The sequence below is a fragment of the Camelus bactrianus genome, chromosome 29 (assembly GCF_048773025.1).
Source record: "Camelus bactrianus isolate YW-2024 breed Bactrian camel chromosome 29, ASM4877302v1, whole genome shotgun sequence".
Taxonomy (NCBI): Eukaryota; Metazoa; Chordata; class Mammalia; order Artiodactyla; family Camelidae; genus Camelus; species Camelus bactrianus.
Window position 1 is genome coordinate 10,794,322 of NC_133567.1, and position 20,438 is coordinate 10,814,759.

General features: G+C 34.2%; 1 protein-coding gene across 2 annotated transcripts in view; it reads right to left on the bottom strand.

Annotated features, from left to right (window-relative positions):
- PPP1R42 (protein phosphatase 1 regulatory subunit 42) overlaps positions 1-19,929 on the bottom strand; it is a 32,096-nt gene extending 12,167 nt beyond the window's left edge. Inside the window, exons 1-5 of one of the 2 annotated variants that reach the window (XM_045507124.2) lie at positions 19,843-19,929; positions 12,326-12,543; positions 10,146-10,312; positions 8,692-8,830; positions 6,818-6,934 (exon numbers count right to left, since the gene is read on the bottom strand). In XM_045507124.2, coding sequence (XP_045363080.1) covers positions 6,818-6,934; positions 8,692-8,830; positions 10,146-10,312; positions 12,326-12,454 — 552 coding nt within the window. In that variant the 5' untranslated portion in view covers positions 12,455-12,543; positions 19,843-19,929. Of the gene's footprint in view, positions 1-6,817; positions 6,935-8,616; positions 8,831-10,145; positions 10,313-12,325; positions 12,544-19,842 lie in introns of both variants that reach the window. The other variant, XM_074354944.1, reaches the window with a different exon arrangement.
- Between the last annotated feature and the right edge of the window lie 509 nt (positions 19,930-20,438).

Consider the following 20,438-nt stretch of genomic DNA (forward strand, 5'->3'; position numbering starts at 1 on the left):
TGATCTTAGTGGAGCTTATGGAAGTTTACAGATTAAGGCTATTATGGAGACTGAGTAAGCAGTCCCTTCACATTGCAAGAAATATATTCTGTTGCCTTTTATAAAGACTGCATATTCATTTTTAAAATCTATAAAAAAACATATCAAAGGGGAAAAGAAAGAAGAAAAAAATCACGTGTGCTTATCACCAACAGATCACATTTAATATGTTATATATCCTTCTGACCTTCTTTTTTGAGCATAGGCATTTCTTTTTTAATTGTCATCATACTGTGAGTATAGTTTTGTTTTATGTGTGCCATAAACATTTGCGTATTTTAATAGCTTACAAGAAAATCGGCTTATAGATATTTCAGGGAATAATTAAATTATTCCATGGTCTACAATCCAAGTGAATGTGAGAAAAACAGATTAATAGCCTTTAAGAACCAGATCTCTCAGTTTGCCGTCTTCTCCTCCTCTTTCTCTTTATTTGGGTTTTTTTTTTCCATCCCATGTTCTATCTTTCTCCAGTGCCTTAACTTCTTTCTGTCATTCCTTTTCTTGCTTTCTCCCCTTCTGCATTTTTTATGTGTGTATTTTATTTTAGCTACTGTTTAATGGAAGTGAAATATACTTTATACTTTGATTATTTCTTATCTATGCTCCAAATTTATCTGGTAAAAATCAAATCTGTAATGAATTACTCAAAGCAAGTAATGGAAAAACTTTTTTTCTACTTTGTAGCCTGTGATTGATTTTTAAAAATTCGATGGCCATAGGCAAAAAAAATAATAATAATAATAACAAAGTACCTTCAATAGAGCAAAAGCATTCTTTTAAAGCATGTTTTGCTGATAATAGTAGTAAATACTGATAATGACTAATTCTGTGGAGAAAGAGCTTTCTGGTTTTCAGAGCACTGCCGTTTTTGTGATGTTGTACATATCTAGAGGGATTGCTTTTCTTTAGAATATGGGTATGAGGATTACAAAGTTAACTAACATTCCAAAGGATAACAGCAGGCAAACACCTATTATTATTCCATTTGTTTTCTTTAAAACAAGACCAAACTTATCATAGGATATAAGGGAAAATTAGGAAATACAAATTATAGATTGCAAACCCAAAAGTAATTGATAATGCATTTCCTGGTATTTTTAGTCCCTCTAGCATTTCCTCACCTTCACAGCTTGGTACCTTTCATCTTTGTATATCTACTTAATCTAACTATTTGTACCTTCCATCTTATTCTCTGCTTGACCCATATTTATTTTTGCTTAGACATTTCATTTTTTCATTTTTGGAAAAGTTTCTTATAATTAGACTGAGTTTATTTTTCAGGCTTTAGAAAAAAATTTTTACTATGAAGCTTTGATAAAACCTTTTACATATTAAATCCTCCCAAAACTGTCATATCAAGGAGGTAACAAACATGGGACATCCAAGTATATGCCTGCATTTTCATGAAGAAATGATGTCTTGGGGGAATAATCAGAAGGTGTCCAGGTGTCCAGAACCCACTATACAGCACCTTGTAGGTCCTTTAATCTTCCTGAGGCCACTGTCTTCCTACATAAAGTAGTATTTCGAGTTCTGCCTACTTCATTATTCACCAGATATTTATTGAATCATGAGCTAAGTTTTGTACTAGACTCTGATGTATTAAAAAATAATTTATGTGAAAAATATAAAGAATTATTTAAAATATATATAGGCAACCCTAAACTTCCTGACACTGCTACTTACTATTCGATCTTAGGCAAGTCTGTCCTCATTTATAAAGTAAGGATAATTAGGATTAGTTGTGGTGGCATATAAAGTACTTGGAACAAAGCACATAGGGAAAAAAATGTGTTAATTCTCTGCTTCTTTGCCTGTACTGTCACCCCTCAGCTTTTCTTTTAATTTTGGTCAACAGAGAGCAAAAATTGTTGTAAGTAAGAATAAGCTTCTGATCCACTGACAAGTAGTTGATTTCTTTATAAGAAAGCTCTCTTCAATAGTTATAACTTCACCCTTCAGTCCTGGGCCCTGGATTATGCCCTCTTCACAGCATTTGTTCAAAAGCTTTAACACAGCCATGGTTATTTTATGTGAGAGTTTCACTGTATTCCTCTTAGTTTAAAAACCTCTAAGAATGGAATTGGGCATTGCATTTTTGAATTTATATGATAAAGAGAGTCCTGTACAGTTTTGTTAATTGTTCCTCGCTTGATAAATGACCCTCAACATACTCCTTCCAGTGTATGTTTATTTAAGACTAAACTAATCCTGTGCTGAAATATGATTACCCTTTGGATACGCTCTGGTTGTTTATTGCCTTCCTGTCTTTAATAAAATGCTTTCACTTTCCTGCCCTTCAATAAATTCCTAAAGGGAGCAGACACTTTTCTGGACAGTCTCTGTATGATAAATGATCATGTCATGCTATCACTTAGATGAGCACTGCAAAACACTGAGGAGCCAAGTCTATTTCCCATGCAGGGCTGGTGCCTGAGCTCCCGCACAGGCGCCTGCTGCACTGGCAGGGCTCTCTCTACAATTAACGATGGCCGCTGATCAACCTGTATTTGACCAGTGTGCTCCAATCTTTATCGGAAACGTCTAGCCCAACTGTCCTAACTAAATCTAAAGACAGCCATTTGTCATCCCCTTGACTGCCTGTCATCATCTGCCTGAGAAAATCTATAATTTTTGGCTTGTTCCTGACTAAACTGTGGAGTGAATAAATTTATCTTTGGGTTACTCTGCTTGTCAGGATCAATATTGAGCAGAGGTTGAATACATTAGAAACTAGAGAAAACACAACAGGCCATAGTGGTTTGTTCTTTTGTGTCTTATAAATCAAATATTAGGTTATATAAGAGGCAGCAAGCACGTCAAATTTTTTATTTCCACCATTCATTCTAAGATGCTTTACTTCATGATAAATGGTCATCAGAAAACCAATGAAGTAAATCACTAATATATTTGACTGTGAGATGAACTTTTCAGATCACTTTATTGATTTAGCAAACTTTGCAGATATAAAAACTGTAGGTAAAGATTAAAATCTTTTGTTCTTTCAAGTTTTTATATGTTTTTGCAACCATGATATTTATTTGACTTAATAGTGTCAGTAAACTAATGTTGGCTGTAGTAAAGTTCGTGGCTTGTCGAGCTACTTGCAGAAATCCAAGTTTTATTATAAATGGTCTTCAAGAATTTAATATTTTAATACACTGCTGCATTCTTATTTAAAGGAGAAAAATACAAAGAAATATTAGTCAAAAGTAAATATCATTTAAACTAGAGCCTTATGAGATAGAGAAAGGAGTTTCTTAAGTATGGACTATTTTTAATTTAAAAGGTCTCTCCTCAGTGACTGATTTTGCTACCCGTTTTAGTGGGGAGAACTGGGTCATCAAGCAGAGAGTTTCCTCAGTTATCTGCCTTTGGTCTCATACTTCCTCTTCCATTCCCATTTCTGATTTTAATCAACAAAGGAAAAGACCCACCTCTCTTCCCAAATTAATCAGTTCTCTCGATCCCTTCCCCTCTCCACAGGCCTCCTTCTTTTGGGATCATCTTTCTCTTGCATTTCCAGTCTCTCCCTCTGCAGCCTTTATTCCTATCTCTTACTTAACCATTGCTACACTTCTTGAAAGAGTAGTCCAGACCAGTGCTTCTCAAACTTTTATGTGTTTACAAATCACCTAGGGATCTTGTTTAAATGCAGGTTCTGATTTATTAGGTCTGGGGCATAAACTGAGAGTCTGCATTTCTGATGCTGATGCTGCTGGTCCTAGGACCACATCTGGAGTTATAAGGGTCTAGGTCACTGCCTCTGTTCCTCAGTCACGGGGTACTCCTGAAGCCTGGTGCTTTTGAACAGGCAGTGCTAGCATTATCACTGAGCCATACACTGATAATTTCAGACTTAGTCTCAGTTCTTTGGAGCAGCTTATCCTGCTGACCTCACTGTTTAGGACTCTGTGATTCCACATTCTTGCAGGATCCCTGGATCCTGCATAAATCTTTGACCCCACAAATGAAAAACCTCTGACCACAGAAATCCCTGGTATATAAACAGACTGCTTTCTAAGACTGGCTTTTGAGAATGGAGAAAACATCTCATTAAAAAAAACAAACACTGCTATACCTGGTGGACTGTTGCATGAATTAGCCCATAACAATAATCTATCTAGTCAAGAAAAAGCCCAAAGCCCTGAGCACCCAACCCCTACATCTCATGACCTTTCTCTTGCCTTTTGAAACAGCCTACACTCTAAGCAGTGTGTATCTCTCTAAATAAATCTACCTTTACTCAAAAACAAAAACAAACAGAAAACAAACAAAAACAAAAACAAAAAGAAGAAGAAAAGAAAAGGAAAAAGCCCAAAGAATATCTGTGCAGTGTTAGTGCTATAAAACCTCTCTGTAATTCATCACCATGTTTCCCCAGCACTGGAGCTCCCTCTGGGGATCAGGAGCAGGTGTCCCTGCAGCAGACCATCAGGGATCAATTCTCTTGCTTCCTTTTCTATAATCTACATTTATTCCTTTCAGACAGGGTTCTCCTTCAGTAGATCACAGCAGAATGTAAAGCCATGGCTAGAAAAACTCTTTTTCTCCTGTAACCCACTACCTTCTCTATTTATACACAGACCCTTTACAGAAAAAGAATGGCTATGCTGATGGAAATAGTAAAACATCTGTTACACCAAGGAAGGAAAGGTCATCTGTATGTGAGAGGAAGAATCAGATATTGTGGGAAGCCACACTGAGCATTTTATCATACACTCTGTCCTCCCATATGTCTCACTATAGTGTAAATTCCTTGAGGGTAGAGACCTTTTCTGTCTTATTTATCATGGTATCTTCAGTGCCTAGAACATGTTTCTCCAACAGCCTAGAACACTGCCTGCCATACATAATATAATAAATATTTTTGAATAGATTAACTTGATGGTGAGGTTCAGGAAAAGCTACACAGAGGAGGTGACATCAAAGTCAGTCTTAAAAAATAAGGGTTTGATTATTTAGTCATTAATCGTTAGACTGAATAATCAACAGTAATGAAGTCATTTATTTTGGTTACACATTTATCCTGGTTGTGCATTGTTAACATGGCCTAAGAATAATCATTGTAGGCAAAATTGCTTGGTCTTAATGTCATCAGAAAACTTCCTTTGTGATCATTTAGAGGTTAACATTTTTGTCCTGTTAAACTCTCCTTTTCTATTCAGAGTTAAAAGCATAATAGAATAAGACTTTAAAAGTAATGATGATACTGAATTGAATCTTGGTAACTATGATAATTACCCAACAACCAGATCTTTCAAGATATATTCATATATTCCCCACTTGTTGCTGAACATTTATTTGCCAAGCACTGTGCTTAGAACCTGGGCTTCAAAAACATTTAGGAAAAATACTTATCTTGCCAATTTGGGAAGCTGAAATTCTTCACCATTCTCTTTCCAGAAAAGTGAGCTTCTGTGCTTAGCCACTCTGTTCCCATTTCCCATGGGGTGAATGTAGAACACTGTGCACATTCCAAGTCTTCTCTACTTACTTAAGGACCTAAGCTCCAGGCTTTGTCACATTGATAGGATCACATGTACAATATATCTTATATAAGACTACCCATCTATCACAAAATCATATTATTGATACAAATACTGAAAAATCATAGAAAAATTAAATAATTCTGATGAATAGAAAATGCCAAATGAAAAGAAATATAGAAAAGCAGTCTAAAATTTAAAATATTTTTGAATGCAGACGTTATCCCATGAACTTCTTAATTCCTTCATGTTGTAAATTGAAACTGCTGATGGAATCATGCTTCCTTATTTGTCTTTTTATTTTAAGCATCTACCATGATTATTCAATGGCACTTCAGATATTTGGGGGAATTCATTTGTAGTAGAATAATATTTCTTTTCATAATTATCTGCTGCTTACAGTAGTTATGAGACAAGCCAGGTAATAACTCTGAATTTGGAAACAAGGCCAGGGGTAAATTTTTAGGGTCAGCAGGTAGTTGTCTGGAAGTGCTTTTGCAACAAGAGCTCAGTTTATGGGGGAAAGAAGCCTATTCTTCCTCCTGCTGTCCTATGTAAAGAAATTATATCACAGCTCACCCCATTGCCAAAACAAAACTGGTCATGGCAACGGTTCAGCTCACGGATGTCTGTTTCTGGGAAGTCTTCACCAGGCTAAGTTAGCAATCCCACAATACTTAGGAAAACAAGATCATACTGTAGTCTCATCACTTGTTCACCACAGGTTTTTTGACCCCTGGGACTGTTTCTCTCTTCCTCTGTTCTACATGGAGTAGTATAGTGCCTGGCAAATATGGAAGTGCCAGATACATGTTTGAATGAATGAATAATTGAATGAATATGGCATGATATGGTGTAATATGACATGAATATAGCTAGTGCAAATCAGAATAAGTTAAAGATCCTTATTTGTGTTTCCCCAAGGACAAGCAGCCAGGAGAGAGTTCAGGTCTTGTCACGGTTACTAGAAGAAACTCATTCATCGAGAGATCAGAGTTAAGGGGCAAGAAATATAGCCTCTAGAGTGAAAAATTTGATGGAAACATTCTTCTCAGAGAAACATTTTTCTGTTGTGAGGGATGGAAGCATTGGGGTATGGAAGAGAAAAGCAGGTAAGACAGGAGAATTATGAAAGTAAATATATTAAGAAGTAAAGATTCATAAACTAGTTTTAGAACAAATTCAGAATAGTTTTAAAAGTAATGCATTTTATAGCTGTTTAGCAAAATAAGTATTTTTCAATCACAATTTCATGTAAAAATTTAAAATTAATTTTTTTATCTTACCTTCACATGCAGAAGTTGGTTGTCAACTGCTATGAGCTGATTAAGATTCTCCAGTATTTCCAAGTCTCTTATGTCATCAATATTATTATTGCTGATATTCAATATAGAGAGGGACTTCTGTAAGAAAAATAACTGAATTAGCATTAATAAATAGTTTAATTAAATATTGTGTAAATAAACCAGAAATCCTAATCTGTGAAAAATTTAAAATTTAGCAGTTCAGGCTGTTTTGCTCTTTAGGCAAGAAAATAAAAATCATTGGAGATTTTGTTTTTATGCCATATTTTTTTCAGATGGAACTTTTAGGACTATAGTAATTGTAATGTAACTTACTATTTTTGCCTAAAGTTCCTTCACAAATCTGATTTTCCTCTTCCAGGATATAAAAGAAATTTATAGGAAGAAGCCAAGAATCAAGAAGCAAAGAGAAAAAAGGTGTCCCAACAAACAAGTGATAATGTAATATAGAAAAAATGCTTATTTCAGTTTAAGCAAATTATCATTTTGTGTTAAGTATCAGTAAGATTAGTACTTACCTAGGAAGAAATAATTTTTATCTTTGTTTTTCTAAAGAGGAAACATGACCAACAATGAAAGAATATCTGGTTTTTATTTTTATCTCTATCTTTCCATATAGTTTTCTCTTAATAATCCATATGTTCAGAAACCACTTAAAATAATAATTATCTAATTAACAAGAAGTTCAACATCAGCTGTTAATGAGGACATAAATATACAATAGGCAACACTAAATCAAAGCCATCTTAAAATCGAAGGCCCAGGAATCTCAACCAAGATGGAGATTAGCCACCCAGGTGCCCACACACAACCAATCTTTAGAGAATATACTTCCTGATACTTTTTAAGACTTGAAGTACAGCTAAAAAAGTTCGCTTTATATTTAGAATTTCAGAATCTGCTTTAATCTATGCATAAATGAGCAAGCAAAAATGTTTTCAGTGGCATTTTGTAATAAAACTAGCCATCCCCACAGTGGGGTCAATCTGCTTGGATCAGTTGAGGTTGAGCTGAGAAACAGTTGATTCTATGGGATGGTAGAGAGGGTGGGATAGAAATCAGATCAATTCTTTCTTTTCTGATTTAAAGCACTACTCAGTTGTTACAAATTTGTTTTAAAAAAGTCTACTGCCCTCCATTTCTGGGCCCTCTGAAATAAAACCAATGAGATGTATTCCATTTACATCCATTGCCCCAGAATTGAAGGTAGCAAATCCTAACAAATCTTGGTTTTGAGGATTAGTAAAAGCTTCCATGGTACTCTCTGGCTCCCTGGCGTCTCAACTCATTGTGAAACCTCTCTTTTATGTAACTGGGTGATGTCAGGTGACAGCTGGAGCATCCAGTTGGTGCTCCCAGATCTGTGTGCTTCGGACCGGGCAGAGCTGTATGTAGCACAACCTACAAACATCAGAATCCCAGCAAGAAAACAACTTTTCATTGTAATGATTCTTTACGTTTTTAAAATTTTTTCCAAATAATTGTGCACTCCTCTTTCCTTAGGCTTTTTTTCCCTAAAATTTAAAATTTTGAGTCATGATAGTCACACCAAAGTCAAAATTTTGAATGAATTAACATCTGTATTAGAACTTCATACTCTACATACTCTACCTTTTTACACTTTTCTCTTGATCCTTCCAGTTACCCTAGAGGCAGGCATTATTATTTCTACCTTATAGCTGCTTAGTCTCCGAGAAATTATATAGGAAAAATTAGTTTTAGCTCTCAAATTCTCAACTGGCCGTATAAACATGCAGAATGTGTACAATATCCAAATATACCTTCACCACCTTCCTTTTTTCATTATAACTGTTAATCACTATATTCTTTGTCAGAATACTCCAATGTGGCCTTACTGCCAGAGAATGAAGAGTTCTTGGATCAAACAGGAGCTTTTCTCCAAGGGGAAGCCTCTGACTCTCAACATGAAGCTCTCTTAGTCCGTTTAATCCTTCTAAACCTTCTATGACAGCAATGTAATTGCCTCCCAGATACCTGCAGAATATAAAACGTATTTTTAAATAGGCATTCTGAGAATGTCATGGTCTGTAAATGTGATAAAAACGTAACAACTAAAAACATAACAACATGTGAAAATTATACAGTTGACCCTCAAACATTGTGGTGGGTGGTGTGGTTAGGGGCGCTAACCTCCATGTAATAGAAAAGCTGCATGTAACTTATAGTGGGCACTCTGTATTCCTGGTTACTCTGCATTCATTGATTCCACCAACCATGGATCCACCAACTATGGATCATGGATCATGTAATACTGTAGTATTCACTATTGAAAAAAAATCCATGTGTAAGTGGATCTGCACTGTTCAAACCCCTGTTGTTCAAGGGTCAACTGTACATGCAGAATATTCTCTTTATATTGAATCAATGAAAACTTTTTTTACATGATTCTAACACTGAATTAAATCTAAGAAATAAGTTTTTTTTTTTAAGTGAGAGAATTGGGATAGTTCTATCTGTCAGTGTTCCTCTTATGTTAAGAGTGCAGAAGAATCATCTGGGTTATGGGTTTTTATAATGAAGATTCCTGAGCCTAATCCCCAGAGATTCTGACTTGGTTACCTACGTTGGAACCCAGCAGTCTACACTTTTTATTGTTGATGTGTAGTTATTTACAATATTGTATTAGTTTCAGGTGTACAGTAAAGTGTTTCAGTTATATATATTTTTTTCCATTGTAGGTTATTATAAGATATTGAATATAATTTCCTGTGTTATACAGTAGATCCTTGAAGCTCTCTTGTTTATATAGCAATCTGCGATTTTAATAAGTATTTCCCACCCCACTGTTTCTCCCCATTCTGAGGCCCTTGGCCTACTTTTTGAAAAGCCTGACAGTTTCTTCCAGTCTGGGAAAATTAAATCCACTGGGCCTCACTGTTTAACTAAAATCATTATAGGCAGTAAATGCCTTTTACAGTCAAATCTACATCAACATTATCCATTCTATGACCCTGCCCTTTTGAGATGTGTGAATCTGAAAGGCATAGAACTCATCTGGGTTTCATGGAAACTTTTTTCACCAGTTGAGCCTACATAAGTATGCTTTAGGTATTCCTACAAGCCCTTAAGACAACTCACCCTCCTGCAAAATAAAAGTTTATCAGGGTTAATAAAACACAAATTGCTGAGTATTATAGGTATAATAATTTATTTAGTATTAATAATACTGCAAAAAAGAATAAAAATAAGGCCTGGTCCACAAAACTGCAGACAATGGAAATGCCTGCATACAAAAATATTACTGTAATGATGACAGACAATTACATTACTTAAAAATAAAAGCACTTACAGTTTTTCCAGTTTCTTTAATGACCTGAGGTTCTCTATACATGAAATACAATTGTTTTGTAGGTATAAATGGGTCAGATTTGTGGCATAATTCAAGTTAGTGATTTGACTAATACGGTTATCATACAAATATAAAACACTAAGATTTTTGCAAAGAGAGAGGTCTTCCTAAAAGGAAAACAAAAACAGGTCATACTTAGTTTCACCTGAAAACTTAGAGGTTTGTTTTTAATAAAGTTTTTCACTTAATTACTTTACACATTTTATTAAGGTAAATATAAAAAAACAGTATTTCTCTGTTCTTAGCACAGTCAAAACGAGACTAGAATTAATGGAAACTAATATTGTAAATCAACTATACTACAATAAAAATGTTTGTTGAATAATGAAAAAAAGACTAGAATGATTACAAAATTAGTTCTAGGTTTTAGTATTCTGTAACCGTATCAATAAAATTGTGTTTATTAAGAAAGATTTTCCCAGCGCAAGCCATTTTCCTTGGAAGCAATTAGGCTCCTCTGGAAGTTGAAGCATCTAACAAATTACTGCTTCAACACTGTGTAATCTTTCTGTAGGATTGGAATAAACCGTGGTTTATAAATCTGAAAATTGTAAGTCATCTGGATATTCAACAACACTGAATTAATAAAGAAACTATGATAATGCTGTTGAAGGGAATACCATATAACCATTAAATATCCTTTAATTTCTTTAGTAATAGCTTATAGATCTCATAATAAAATGAAAACAGTACATTCAACATGACCCATTATCATAAAACATGCCTAGAAAAAAGAATGAAAGGACATCACCTAAATGTTAATAGTGGTTTTCTCTGCATGGAAGGATTAGAAGTCAATTTCTTTTTTTTTATATGTATTTTATACAAATGAACATCACATGCTTTTGAGATAAGAAAATAAAGGTATTTATAGAAGTCATTTCTTGTTTGGTGGTATAGTTAGTCTAGAGTAAGTAGGCAAGAGGTAGAGTGAAATTCTGCTCAAAAATATCTCAGCTTTTATTAACAAGATCTTTGAAAATACAGCCACATCTTAAGAACTTTAAATCTACAAGTTATTCTTAGTGTGAATTACTTTAACCAGTTTGCTTTCCTCCTAACAAAAGTCATCCATACTGAAGGAGCACTGACTGAGGGGACAAAAGAACATTAAATGAAGAGTCTCTGGAGAAAGCAGTCTGTGATAGTATGATGCGGCAGAGAGTTCTCTGGGCAACAAAAGAGAAACATGAATTTTGGGCAGCTGGGGATAAGGCTAACCTGAAAACTGGAAAGGAATATAGAAGGGGGGCCGACTAGGGTCACTGTGAAAAAAGCCAGTTTGTCTCAACTGACAGTTTTGCTTGGGGCTTCGATGTTTTTTTTAATTCATTCATTCATTCATTCATTCATTGAATTAATATTTATTTAAGCACTTAATATGAGTTGTGCACTGTACTGGAGGGGGTTTTAGAGTGATGTGAACAAAACAGACATGATCCCTGCCCTCATGTACCTTATGCTTCCAAGAAAATTTCTCTCTTCTATAGACTTTAACATTTTGTTGTAGACAACGGATACTGTACAATGGCCTAAAAGGGTTATTGCTGCCTTAGAAGTTTCCAACGTTAAACTCAAGAATTAGCTTAGCAAAGAGAAAATTAGCTTTACACAGAGTACATACCCAAGTAAACATAATTTTGTCTGATATAACTGACATAGTATAACCTACATTTATGTAACTAGTCAAATTCTATGCAAAAACAGATTTCACTGTTAATGTTTTGAAATATGGTACTTACGTATTGATTCTTAACATTTTGTTATGTTAAAAAATTCATATTTAAAGACAGTGGAATTATACAAAAGTAATTATCTTTGAAATTATGGACATATACTTCCAAGTCTAGTATGCTACACTAAAAAGTATTTTAGGTGAACATACATATTTAACACATGTTTAACAGTCACAGTGGTATATTTTATAGAGACTTAATTTTTAAAGTTTAACATCACAAGCAGGAAATTAAAATAAAAACATAATATAAAGCTGTCTAATCAAAATACAGTTAATAAGTATAATCAAAATAAAGTTAATAAGAAGGTATGCCCTGACACCAGTTTTTAAACTTTACATTGTTAATTATATAAAAAATAGGAAATAATTTCAGCATTCTTACAATTGCATCTATATTTTTGTCTGAAAAGTTTATATGAGTTATTTTCTTCAAGTATTGTGAAGTGGTTTCTTCTTTCCGGAGTTTAAGATTGCTGTTTTTGGCAATTAGATCCAAGGTCAGTCGAACCATGGTTTCTCTATAAATCAGACTTTCAGCAATAGCTCTCTTCTGATAACCATGTTAAGAAGCAGATCTAGGTATTGTTTTATGCCCACTTTCTAAAAATTAAAGGAAAAAAGGAGTATTATGTATATAACAATTTAGGAAAAATTATTTTGACTAGCTCTTTAATTTTCTTATATAAAACTATTTGATAAACTAATTCATAGACATTTTTAGGGACATTTAGGTTTTTTCTAAGTTTTTCCCCTAATTCTTTTTATGAAAAGATTTAAAACACCAAAATTAATTAAATATACAATGCACATTCACTTTAATCTTTAAATCTTTTCCTCTCCCTAGTGTTACTGTGGATATCTTTTGAACGATTATTTTTCTCTCTTGGAGTTGCAAAGGACCTCGGTATCATCTAGTGTTCTCACGTGGAGAAATTAAGGCCCAGAGATTTGTCTCAAACTACTCCACTTAGTGACAGTTGAAAATGAGACCAGGTCTCCTGGCTCCATTCTCAATAATACCATGGTGATCATATTTATTAACCTCCCAAATCAGAACACATAGTGTGAAGACCTTAAGTGTATACACAAGAAGTGGTGCAAAATACTTGAAAATGGAGCTGGCCTTGGCATTTTATGTTACTACAACTGTAATCCAGAAAGAGGCAACATAATGCAGTATTTCTCAGCTCAAACTACCTGGGTTCATATTTTGGCTGCACTGCTCACTGGTTAGGGAATCTTGGGCATGTTACCTCAGTTTCTTACAAAATTAGAAAAATAATGATACCTACTTCTAAGGGATATCGTGAGGATTACATGAGATAATCAAGTGTAGACTACCTGGTATATAAATCAATAAACGTTTGCTGTCATCATTATGCTACTACTGTTGTGCTCACAGATCAGGCCAACACTGTTCAGTTTCACCTAGAATAATTAGGGCTGTTAAATAAGGAAAACATGCTATTATTAAAATATTGCTTTATATGAGATATCCATATGTGGTCCATAAGTTTGAGATAACCAATTTTTTAAAAGTCATCCAGAAAGTATAGCTATTTAAGTGATAAATATTCCAGTTTCTCCAGTTGTGTTTTATATTCTCTTCTTAAACCAAACACCTCAATTTTTGTGGTATTCTGGACATGAAATTAATGCTTAGGAGGGAAAAATGAATTCAGCGAAAGATAATTTGTGTTCTTACACATTGGCATATAACTACCCAGGCTATATATTTAAAATGACCACAATAAAATATTTGAAGATATATAATGTACCCTTAGATCTTCAGAATGCAAAATATAATCTACAGAATAAAATTATGAAATCTTCATATAATTTTTGAGATTTGCATAAATTCATCATTTTCATAACAAGAATTTAAGCTTATTACCTACAGATCAAATTTCAAACAAGACACAATAATATTCTGAACAAAGTTTATAGTTAAGTATAAGTAACTTTTCCTAATCTTAAAAATATTTCATAAAATATTTCATGATAAAAGTGTAAAGAATAACACCACACCCATGGATCCACAGGTCAGTTTAAAATATAAAACATTATAAGTACATTTGGAACCCTTCTGTACCTTTCTCTCTCTCTATTCTCTTAAATTTAGTGTATCCTAAATTTAGACATCCCTTTTCAGGTCTTTATACTGTTGCTACAGATATGTATCTAAACAATATATAGTATTTTTTTTACATTTTTAGATTCATAAATGCTATTATTTTGATTCCAACTTTTAAAAAATGTTTTGTTTGTGAGAATCATCAGAGTTGATGTGTGTAGCTCTAGAAAATTTGCACTGCTGTATAATATCCCATTGTAAGAAATTTAGTTCTGATGATGATAGTTTTTTTAGTGTTTTAATTTTTTGCTTTTATAGTGCTGCCTTTATGGTTCTTGCGTATATGACATTTTTAGCACATGTGCAAGCACTTCTTAGGTTTAAAACTAGGGATGGCTATTTCTGCATTGAACATTTTCAACTTTACCGTACATATATTCTAAATTGTTCTCCAAAAGAGTCACTGGTAGTTAAGAGAATTTCTACTGCTCTAGTGCCTTTTACACCATTGTCAACCTTGATACTGGTAATCTTTTAACTTTTTGCCAATCTGATGGATGTAAAATGATGTCTCATTGTTTTTGTTTACTTATTTCTCAGAGCTTTTCATTTATAAAAATGAAACAAAAAATGGATGAATATATCCAAATCAGTAGCCTTAACTCCCCATTGTGCTTTTTTAAAAAAATTATTTATTTATTGATTGATTGATTGATTGATGTACAGTTACAGTGTGTCAATTTCTGGTGTACAGCACAATGTTCCAGTCATGCATATACATATATATATTTGTTTCATGTTCTTTTTCACTAAAGATTATTACAAATATTGAATATAGTTACCTGTGCTATACAGAAGAAACTTTTTTAAAATCTATTTTTACATATAGTGGCTAACATCTTGTGTTTTTTGTTTATTTTAGGGGGGGAGGTAATTGGGTTTGTTTATTTATTTTTCAATGGAAGTACTGGGGATTGAACCCAGGACCTTGTGCATGCTAACTAAGCATGTGTTCTACCACTGAGCTATACCTTTCACCCCTTCCTCACTGTGTTTTAATTTGCCATTAGATGAGAGTCTTTTCCTGTTTATTGACCATGTGGAATTCCTTTTTTGTTAATTGTGGTTTCTTATATTTCTCCTATTTTTCCTTTTGGGTTCTGTTTTTATAAGCAATTTTTAGATACATGTGTATTTCTATCAGATACTAATATTTTGTTGATTATGTATGTAGCAAATATATATTTCCAGGCTGTAGCTTATCTTTTCTCCTTTATTTTCCAGTTTGTTTTTAATAGAATCTTATAAAAACTGTAGGCTATATTTTTTTAATGTAGTCAAATGTATCAAAAATGCTTTGCTCATGTTTTATGCTTTTTGTAGCTTTAGTAACACCTTCTCTATCCTAATTTTAAGGGAAAGACCTATATTTTCTTCTAAATATATTAAAGTTTTGCTTTGCAAATTATGGTCTTTATCTAGAATTGATTAATGTGCAAAAGGTGAGATAGAGATTTAATTTTATTTTTTCTTATAGAGAACCAGTTATCCCAGCACTGTATGCATGATTCTTTTCTCATCTATTCATTTATGTACCTACCCCCAGGTCAACACTGTCTAAGTTAGTACAGCTTAGTAATATCTCCCCACTTTGGTTATTCTTGGTTCTAAGTCTTTTTTACTTTCTAATTTTTTTATTATGGTAAAATATAAAATTTACCATCTTAATCACTTTATAACTCTACAGTTCAGTAGTACTAAATACATTTTATACAATGTATATAATATATTCATAATATTATAACAACATTCAGTGGTACTAAACATATTTATAATATTATACAACCAACATCTACTTCCAGTACTCTTTTCATCTTGCAAAACTGAAACTCTATCCCCATTAAACAATAACTCCCCAACCCTCTCCCTCCCACGCTGGCCCAGGCAACCACCATTCTATATTGTCTCTGATTTTGATGACTCTGAGAACCTCATATAAGTGGAATGACATTTTGTTTTTGTGACTGACTCACTTCACTTAGCATAATGTTGTCCTCAAGGTTCCTTCTTGTTGTAGCATAAGTCAGAATTTTCTTCCTTTTTAAGATTGAATAATATTCCATTGTATGTATATACCAGATTTTCCTGACCATTCACCCATCTATGGACTCTTGGGTTGCTCCCATGTTTTAGCTATTGTGAATAATGCTCATGTGAACATGGTGTACAAATATCTCTTTGAGACTCTGTTTTCACTTCTTTTGGGTATATATACAGAAGTAGAATTGCTGGATTATATGGTAATTCTACTTTTAACTTTTTAAGTAACTGCCATATTTTTTTCTATAGCAGCTTTACCATTGTACATTCCAACCAACAGTGCACAAGAGTTTCAATAACCCTACATCCTCGCTAACACTTGTTATCATCTGTATTTTTAATAGTAACCATCATAACGGGTGTGGTATCTCATTTTAGTTTTGATACATATTTCCCTAATGATTAGTGATATTGAGCATCTTTTCATGTGTTTATTAGCCATTTGTATATCTTCTTCAGAGAAATGTCTATTTAAGGTCCTTTGCCCATTTTTTAATCAAGTTGTTTCCACATTGTTGAATTGTAGACCCCTATCAGATATTTGTTTGCAAATATTTTCAAATTCTTTGCCCATTTGAGGTTTAAGAGTTCTCTGTATATTCTGGATATCAATCCCTTATCAGATATATGATTTGCAAATATTTCTTTCCATCCTCTGTGTTGTCTTTTTACTCTGCTGATGGTGCCTTTTGATGTGCAAATTAAAAAATTTTCATGAAATATCATTTACCCATTTTTAATTTTGTTGCCTGTGTAATTGGTGTCATTGCCAAATCCAATATTGTGAAGCTTTGGCTCTATGTTTTATTCTAAGTGCTTTATAGTTTTAGGTCTTACATTGATGCCTTTAATCCACTTTGAGTTAATCTTTATATATGGTGTTAAGGATCCAAATACATTCTTTATATATGGACATCCAACTTTCCCAGCCTCATTTGTTGAAGAAAAGACTATCCTTTCCTCCTTGAATGGTCTTGACACTGTTGTCAAAAATCATTTGACTATGTATGTGAAGGTCTATTTCTATGCTTTGTATTTTATTCCATTGGTCTATATGTCTGTCTTTGGGTTTGGTTTGTGTGTGTGTGTGAAGAGGGTAGATAACTAGGTTTATTCATTTATTTTTTTTAATGGAGGTACTGGGGATTGAACCCAAGACCTTGTGTGTGCATGGTCTGAATTTTGCTGAATTCATTTCTTAGTTCTGCAAACATATAATTTTACTTCTTCCTTTCCATTTTGGATGCTTTTTATTTCTTTTTCCTGGCAGATGTTTCTGGCTAGAACTTCCAGTGTGATGTTGAATAGAAGTGGTGGAAGTGAGCATTCCTGCCTTAGAGGAAAAGCTTTCAGTCTTTCACCATTAAGTCTGATGTTCAATTTGGGTTTTTCATCTATGGCTTTTATTATGTTGAGGTAGTTTCTTTCTATTACTAGTTAGTTGAGTATTTTATCATGAAAATTCAGGTTGTTGAGTTTTGTCAAATGTTTTTTTCTGCACTGTGTGTTTTTTCCCTTCATTCTGTTAATGTAGTGTGTTATATTGATCAGTTTTTCTATGAATAAATCCCACTTACTCAATGGTGTATAATCCTTTTAATATGCTGGTGAATTTGGGTTTTAGTATTTTGTGGAGGATTTTTGCATTAGTTTTCATTAGGGATATTTGTCTGTAGTTTTCTTGTAGTGTCTTTGTCTGATTTTGGTATCACAGTAATGCTGGCCTCACAGAATGAGTAAGGATGTGTTCCTTTCTCTTCAAGGTTTTGGAAAAGTTGAAGGATTGGTCTTTTACTTAAAATGTATGGTAGCACTGACCAGTGAAGCCACAGGAGCAGGGCTTTTCTTTGTTGGGATAGTCTTGATTACTGATTCAATTTCCTTCCTAGTTATATATCAGATTGTCTATTTCTTTATGATTTAGTATTGATAGAACCTGTGTTTCTAGAATTTTTTCATTTCATCTAGGTTATCCAATTTTTGGCCTACCATTCATCATACTCTCTTATAATCCTTTTCATTTCTGTACAACTGGTAGTAATGCCCACTTTCACTTCTCATTTTAGTTAATTGCATATTTTTTTCTTAGTCCATATAATAAAAATTTGTCAATTTTGTTGATCTTTTCAAAGAACCAGTTTTTGGTTTCATCGCTTTTCTCTATATTCAGAATATATTCTATATTCTCTCTTTCGTTTATCTATGCTCTAATCATTATTTTCCCTTCTTTCTGCTAGCCTTGGTTGAGTTATTTTTCTAGTTCCTTAAGCTGTGAAGTTAGCTTGTTGATTTGAGATCTTTCTTGTTTCTTCTGTCAGCATATATAGCTATAAATTTCCCTCTTAGTATTGCTTTTGGTGTGTCCCATAAGTTTTGGTGTATTTTGTTTTCATTTTCATTTATCTCTAAATATTTTCTAATTTCTCTTTTCTTTTTTGATCCAATGCTTATTAAGAGTGTGTTGCTTAAAGTTGGAATTTTACAATTTTATTTTTACTGATTTTTAACTTTATCTCATTGTGGTCAGAGAAAATATTTTGTATGATATCTATCTTTTAAAATCTGTTGATATTTGATTTGTGGCCTAACATATGATCTATTCTGGAAAATGTTCCATGTGCACTTTAGAAGGTGCTTGCTGTTGTTGGGTAGAATATTCTGTATATGTCTTAGATTTAGTTCTTCTATTATGTTATTTAAGACCACCTGTGTTTCTTTACTTTTGTCTGGTTGTTTTATCCAGTACTGAGAGTAGAATATTAAAGTCTACAATTATTATTGTATAACTGTTTCTTTCTTCAACTGTCAGTTTTTGCTTCATATATTTCGATGGTCTTTCATTAGGTGCATAAATGTTTATCAACTCATAACACACAATACTAAAGACTGTTAACTCAAAAGAATGTGCATTGTAGCAGTCAGATCCACAACAGAGGGCCTGGTTTCATCAAACCATCGCCATTTATCTTGTTAATATAAAATTAAACTTCATTGACATTGGTACTATAGTTTGTTTTAGAGAAATTATAAGCTTCAGGAGTTTAAACTGAACCTAATTCAGATTTGGCTACATTTTAGAACAGTATAATAAAAATAATTATGCCAACATTTGGGAGATATCCTTGATTTTCTTTAGAAGAGATTCATTATTTTCTAAAGTTTGAGAAATTGCTTTTTCTTAATTTTTCCCTGCTACATAGTTCTGTTATCGCAGGACTCCACTTGCTAGGATATCTCTGTCTCTCCAGATTGCCAGTGGGGACAGCTTAGAGCTGCTATACAGGCGCTTTGGGAATCAATTTTAGTAGACCCCTTGACTTTCATCATTTGGGGCTCCTACAGGCTAGACGCGGGAGCGTTTCCAAAGTCAGTTTGTATGTTTTCCTGAAGTAGCCCCACACTCAGGGCTTCCATATGCTCTAAATCGCCGGCTATGAGGCTTTCCCCTTTCCAAACTCGCAAATCCCGCTCCCTCAGCTTTCCGGCTACCCCTCCAGCCAGTGTCTCCTTCCTCTGGAGCTGTTTTCCAGCCTTGCCAGATTCTAGCCCTTTGTTTAAAATACAGACTTTCAGACTTTTCCTGGAAATTCTAGATGTCTGGAGATAAGGCTTAGGAATTTGCATTTAAACAAGTGCCCCAGGAAAGTTTTACTGGCAGGTATGTTTGAGAAACATAGCTCTAGGGATTCCTCGGTCCCTTCATTTCTCCCCTGAAGGCAACTCACCTTTCGCGGGATGAGCCGGGTCAGTAACTCAGGTTTGGTAGATTTCGCTGATGCTGGGCTCCTAAAGCAGCCCAGGTGCGGTTGCTGGGCGACCAGAAAGACGCTCTTGGTCGGCCGCGGCTCACGGTAAATCTCGCGAGGTCTCGGAAAGGGCTTTCTGTGGCCTCGCGTGGGTACAGCCTTATATGACGTGGCGGCTAGAGGCTGATGGTAGCCACTAGGCAGGGTCCCGGTGGAGGTCGGTTAGCTTGATGAGGCCTCAAGGCATCGGTCAGATTATCGTTTTAGGGGGCTAACCAGTAGCCAGAACAATTTTTGGCAGGCCACCATTTCCCCCTACTGGATTATCCTGCCATTATCCTTGCCATCAGCTTTGAACGTTTCAGTGCCCAGCTACCACGTTTTCCCAGTAGTAGATGTCTGAATCAAAGTACAGCCCATACTCCACCTTTTCTCGGATAAAATTAAAACTCCTTAGGTTGACATTCCAGTCCGTTTATAATGACCAGCCTCACTCCTTGCCTCTTGCCCTCTATACTTAAGTATTTCCAATCTGACACTTGACCCAGAATGCCGCTCTAAAAAAAATTTACCTT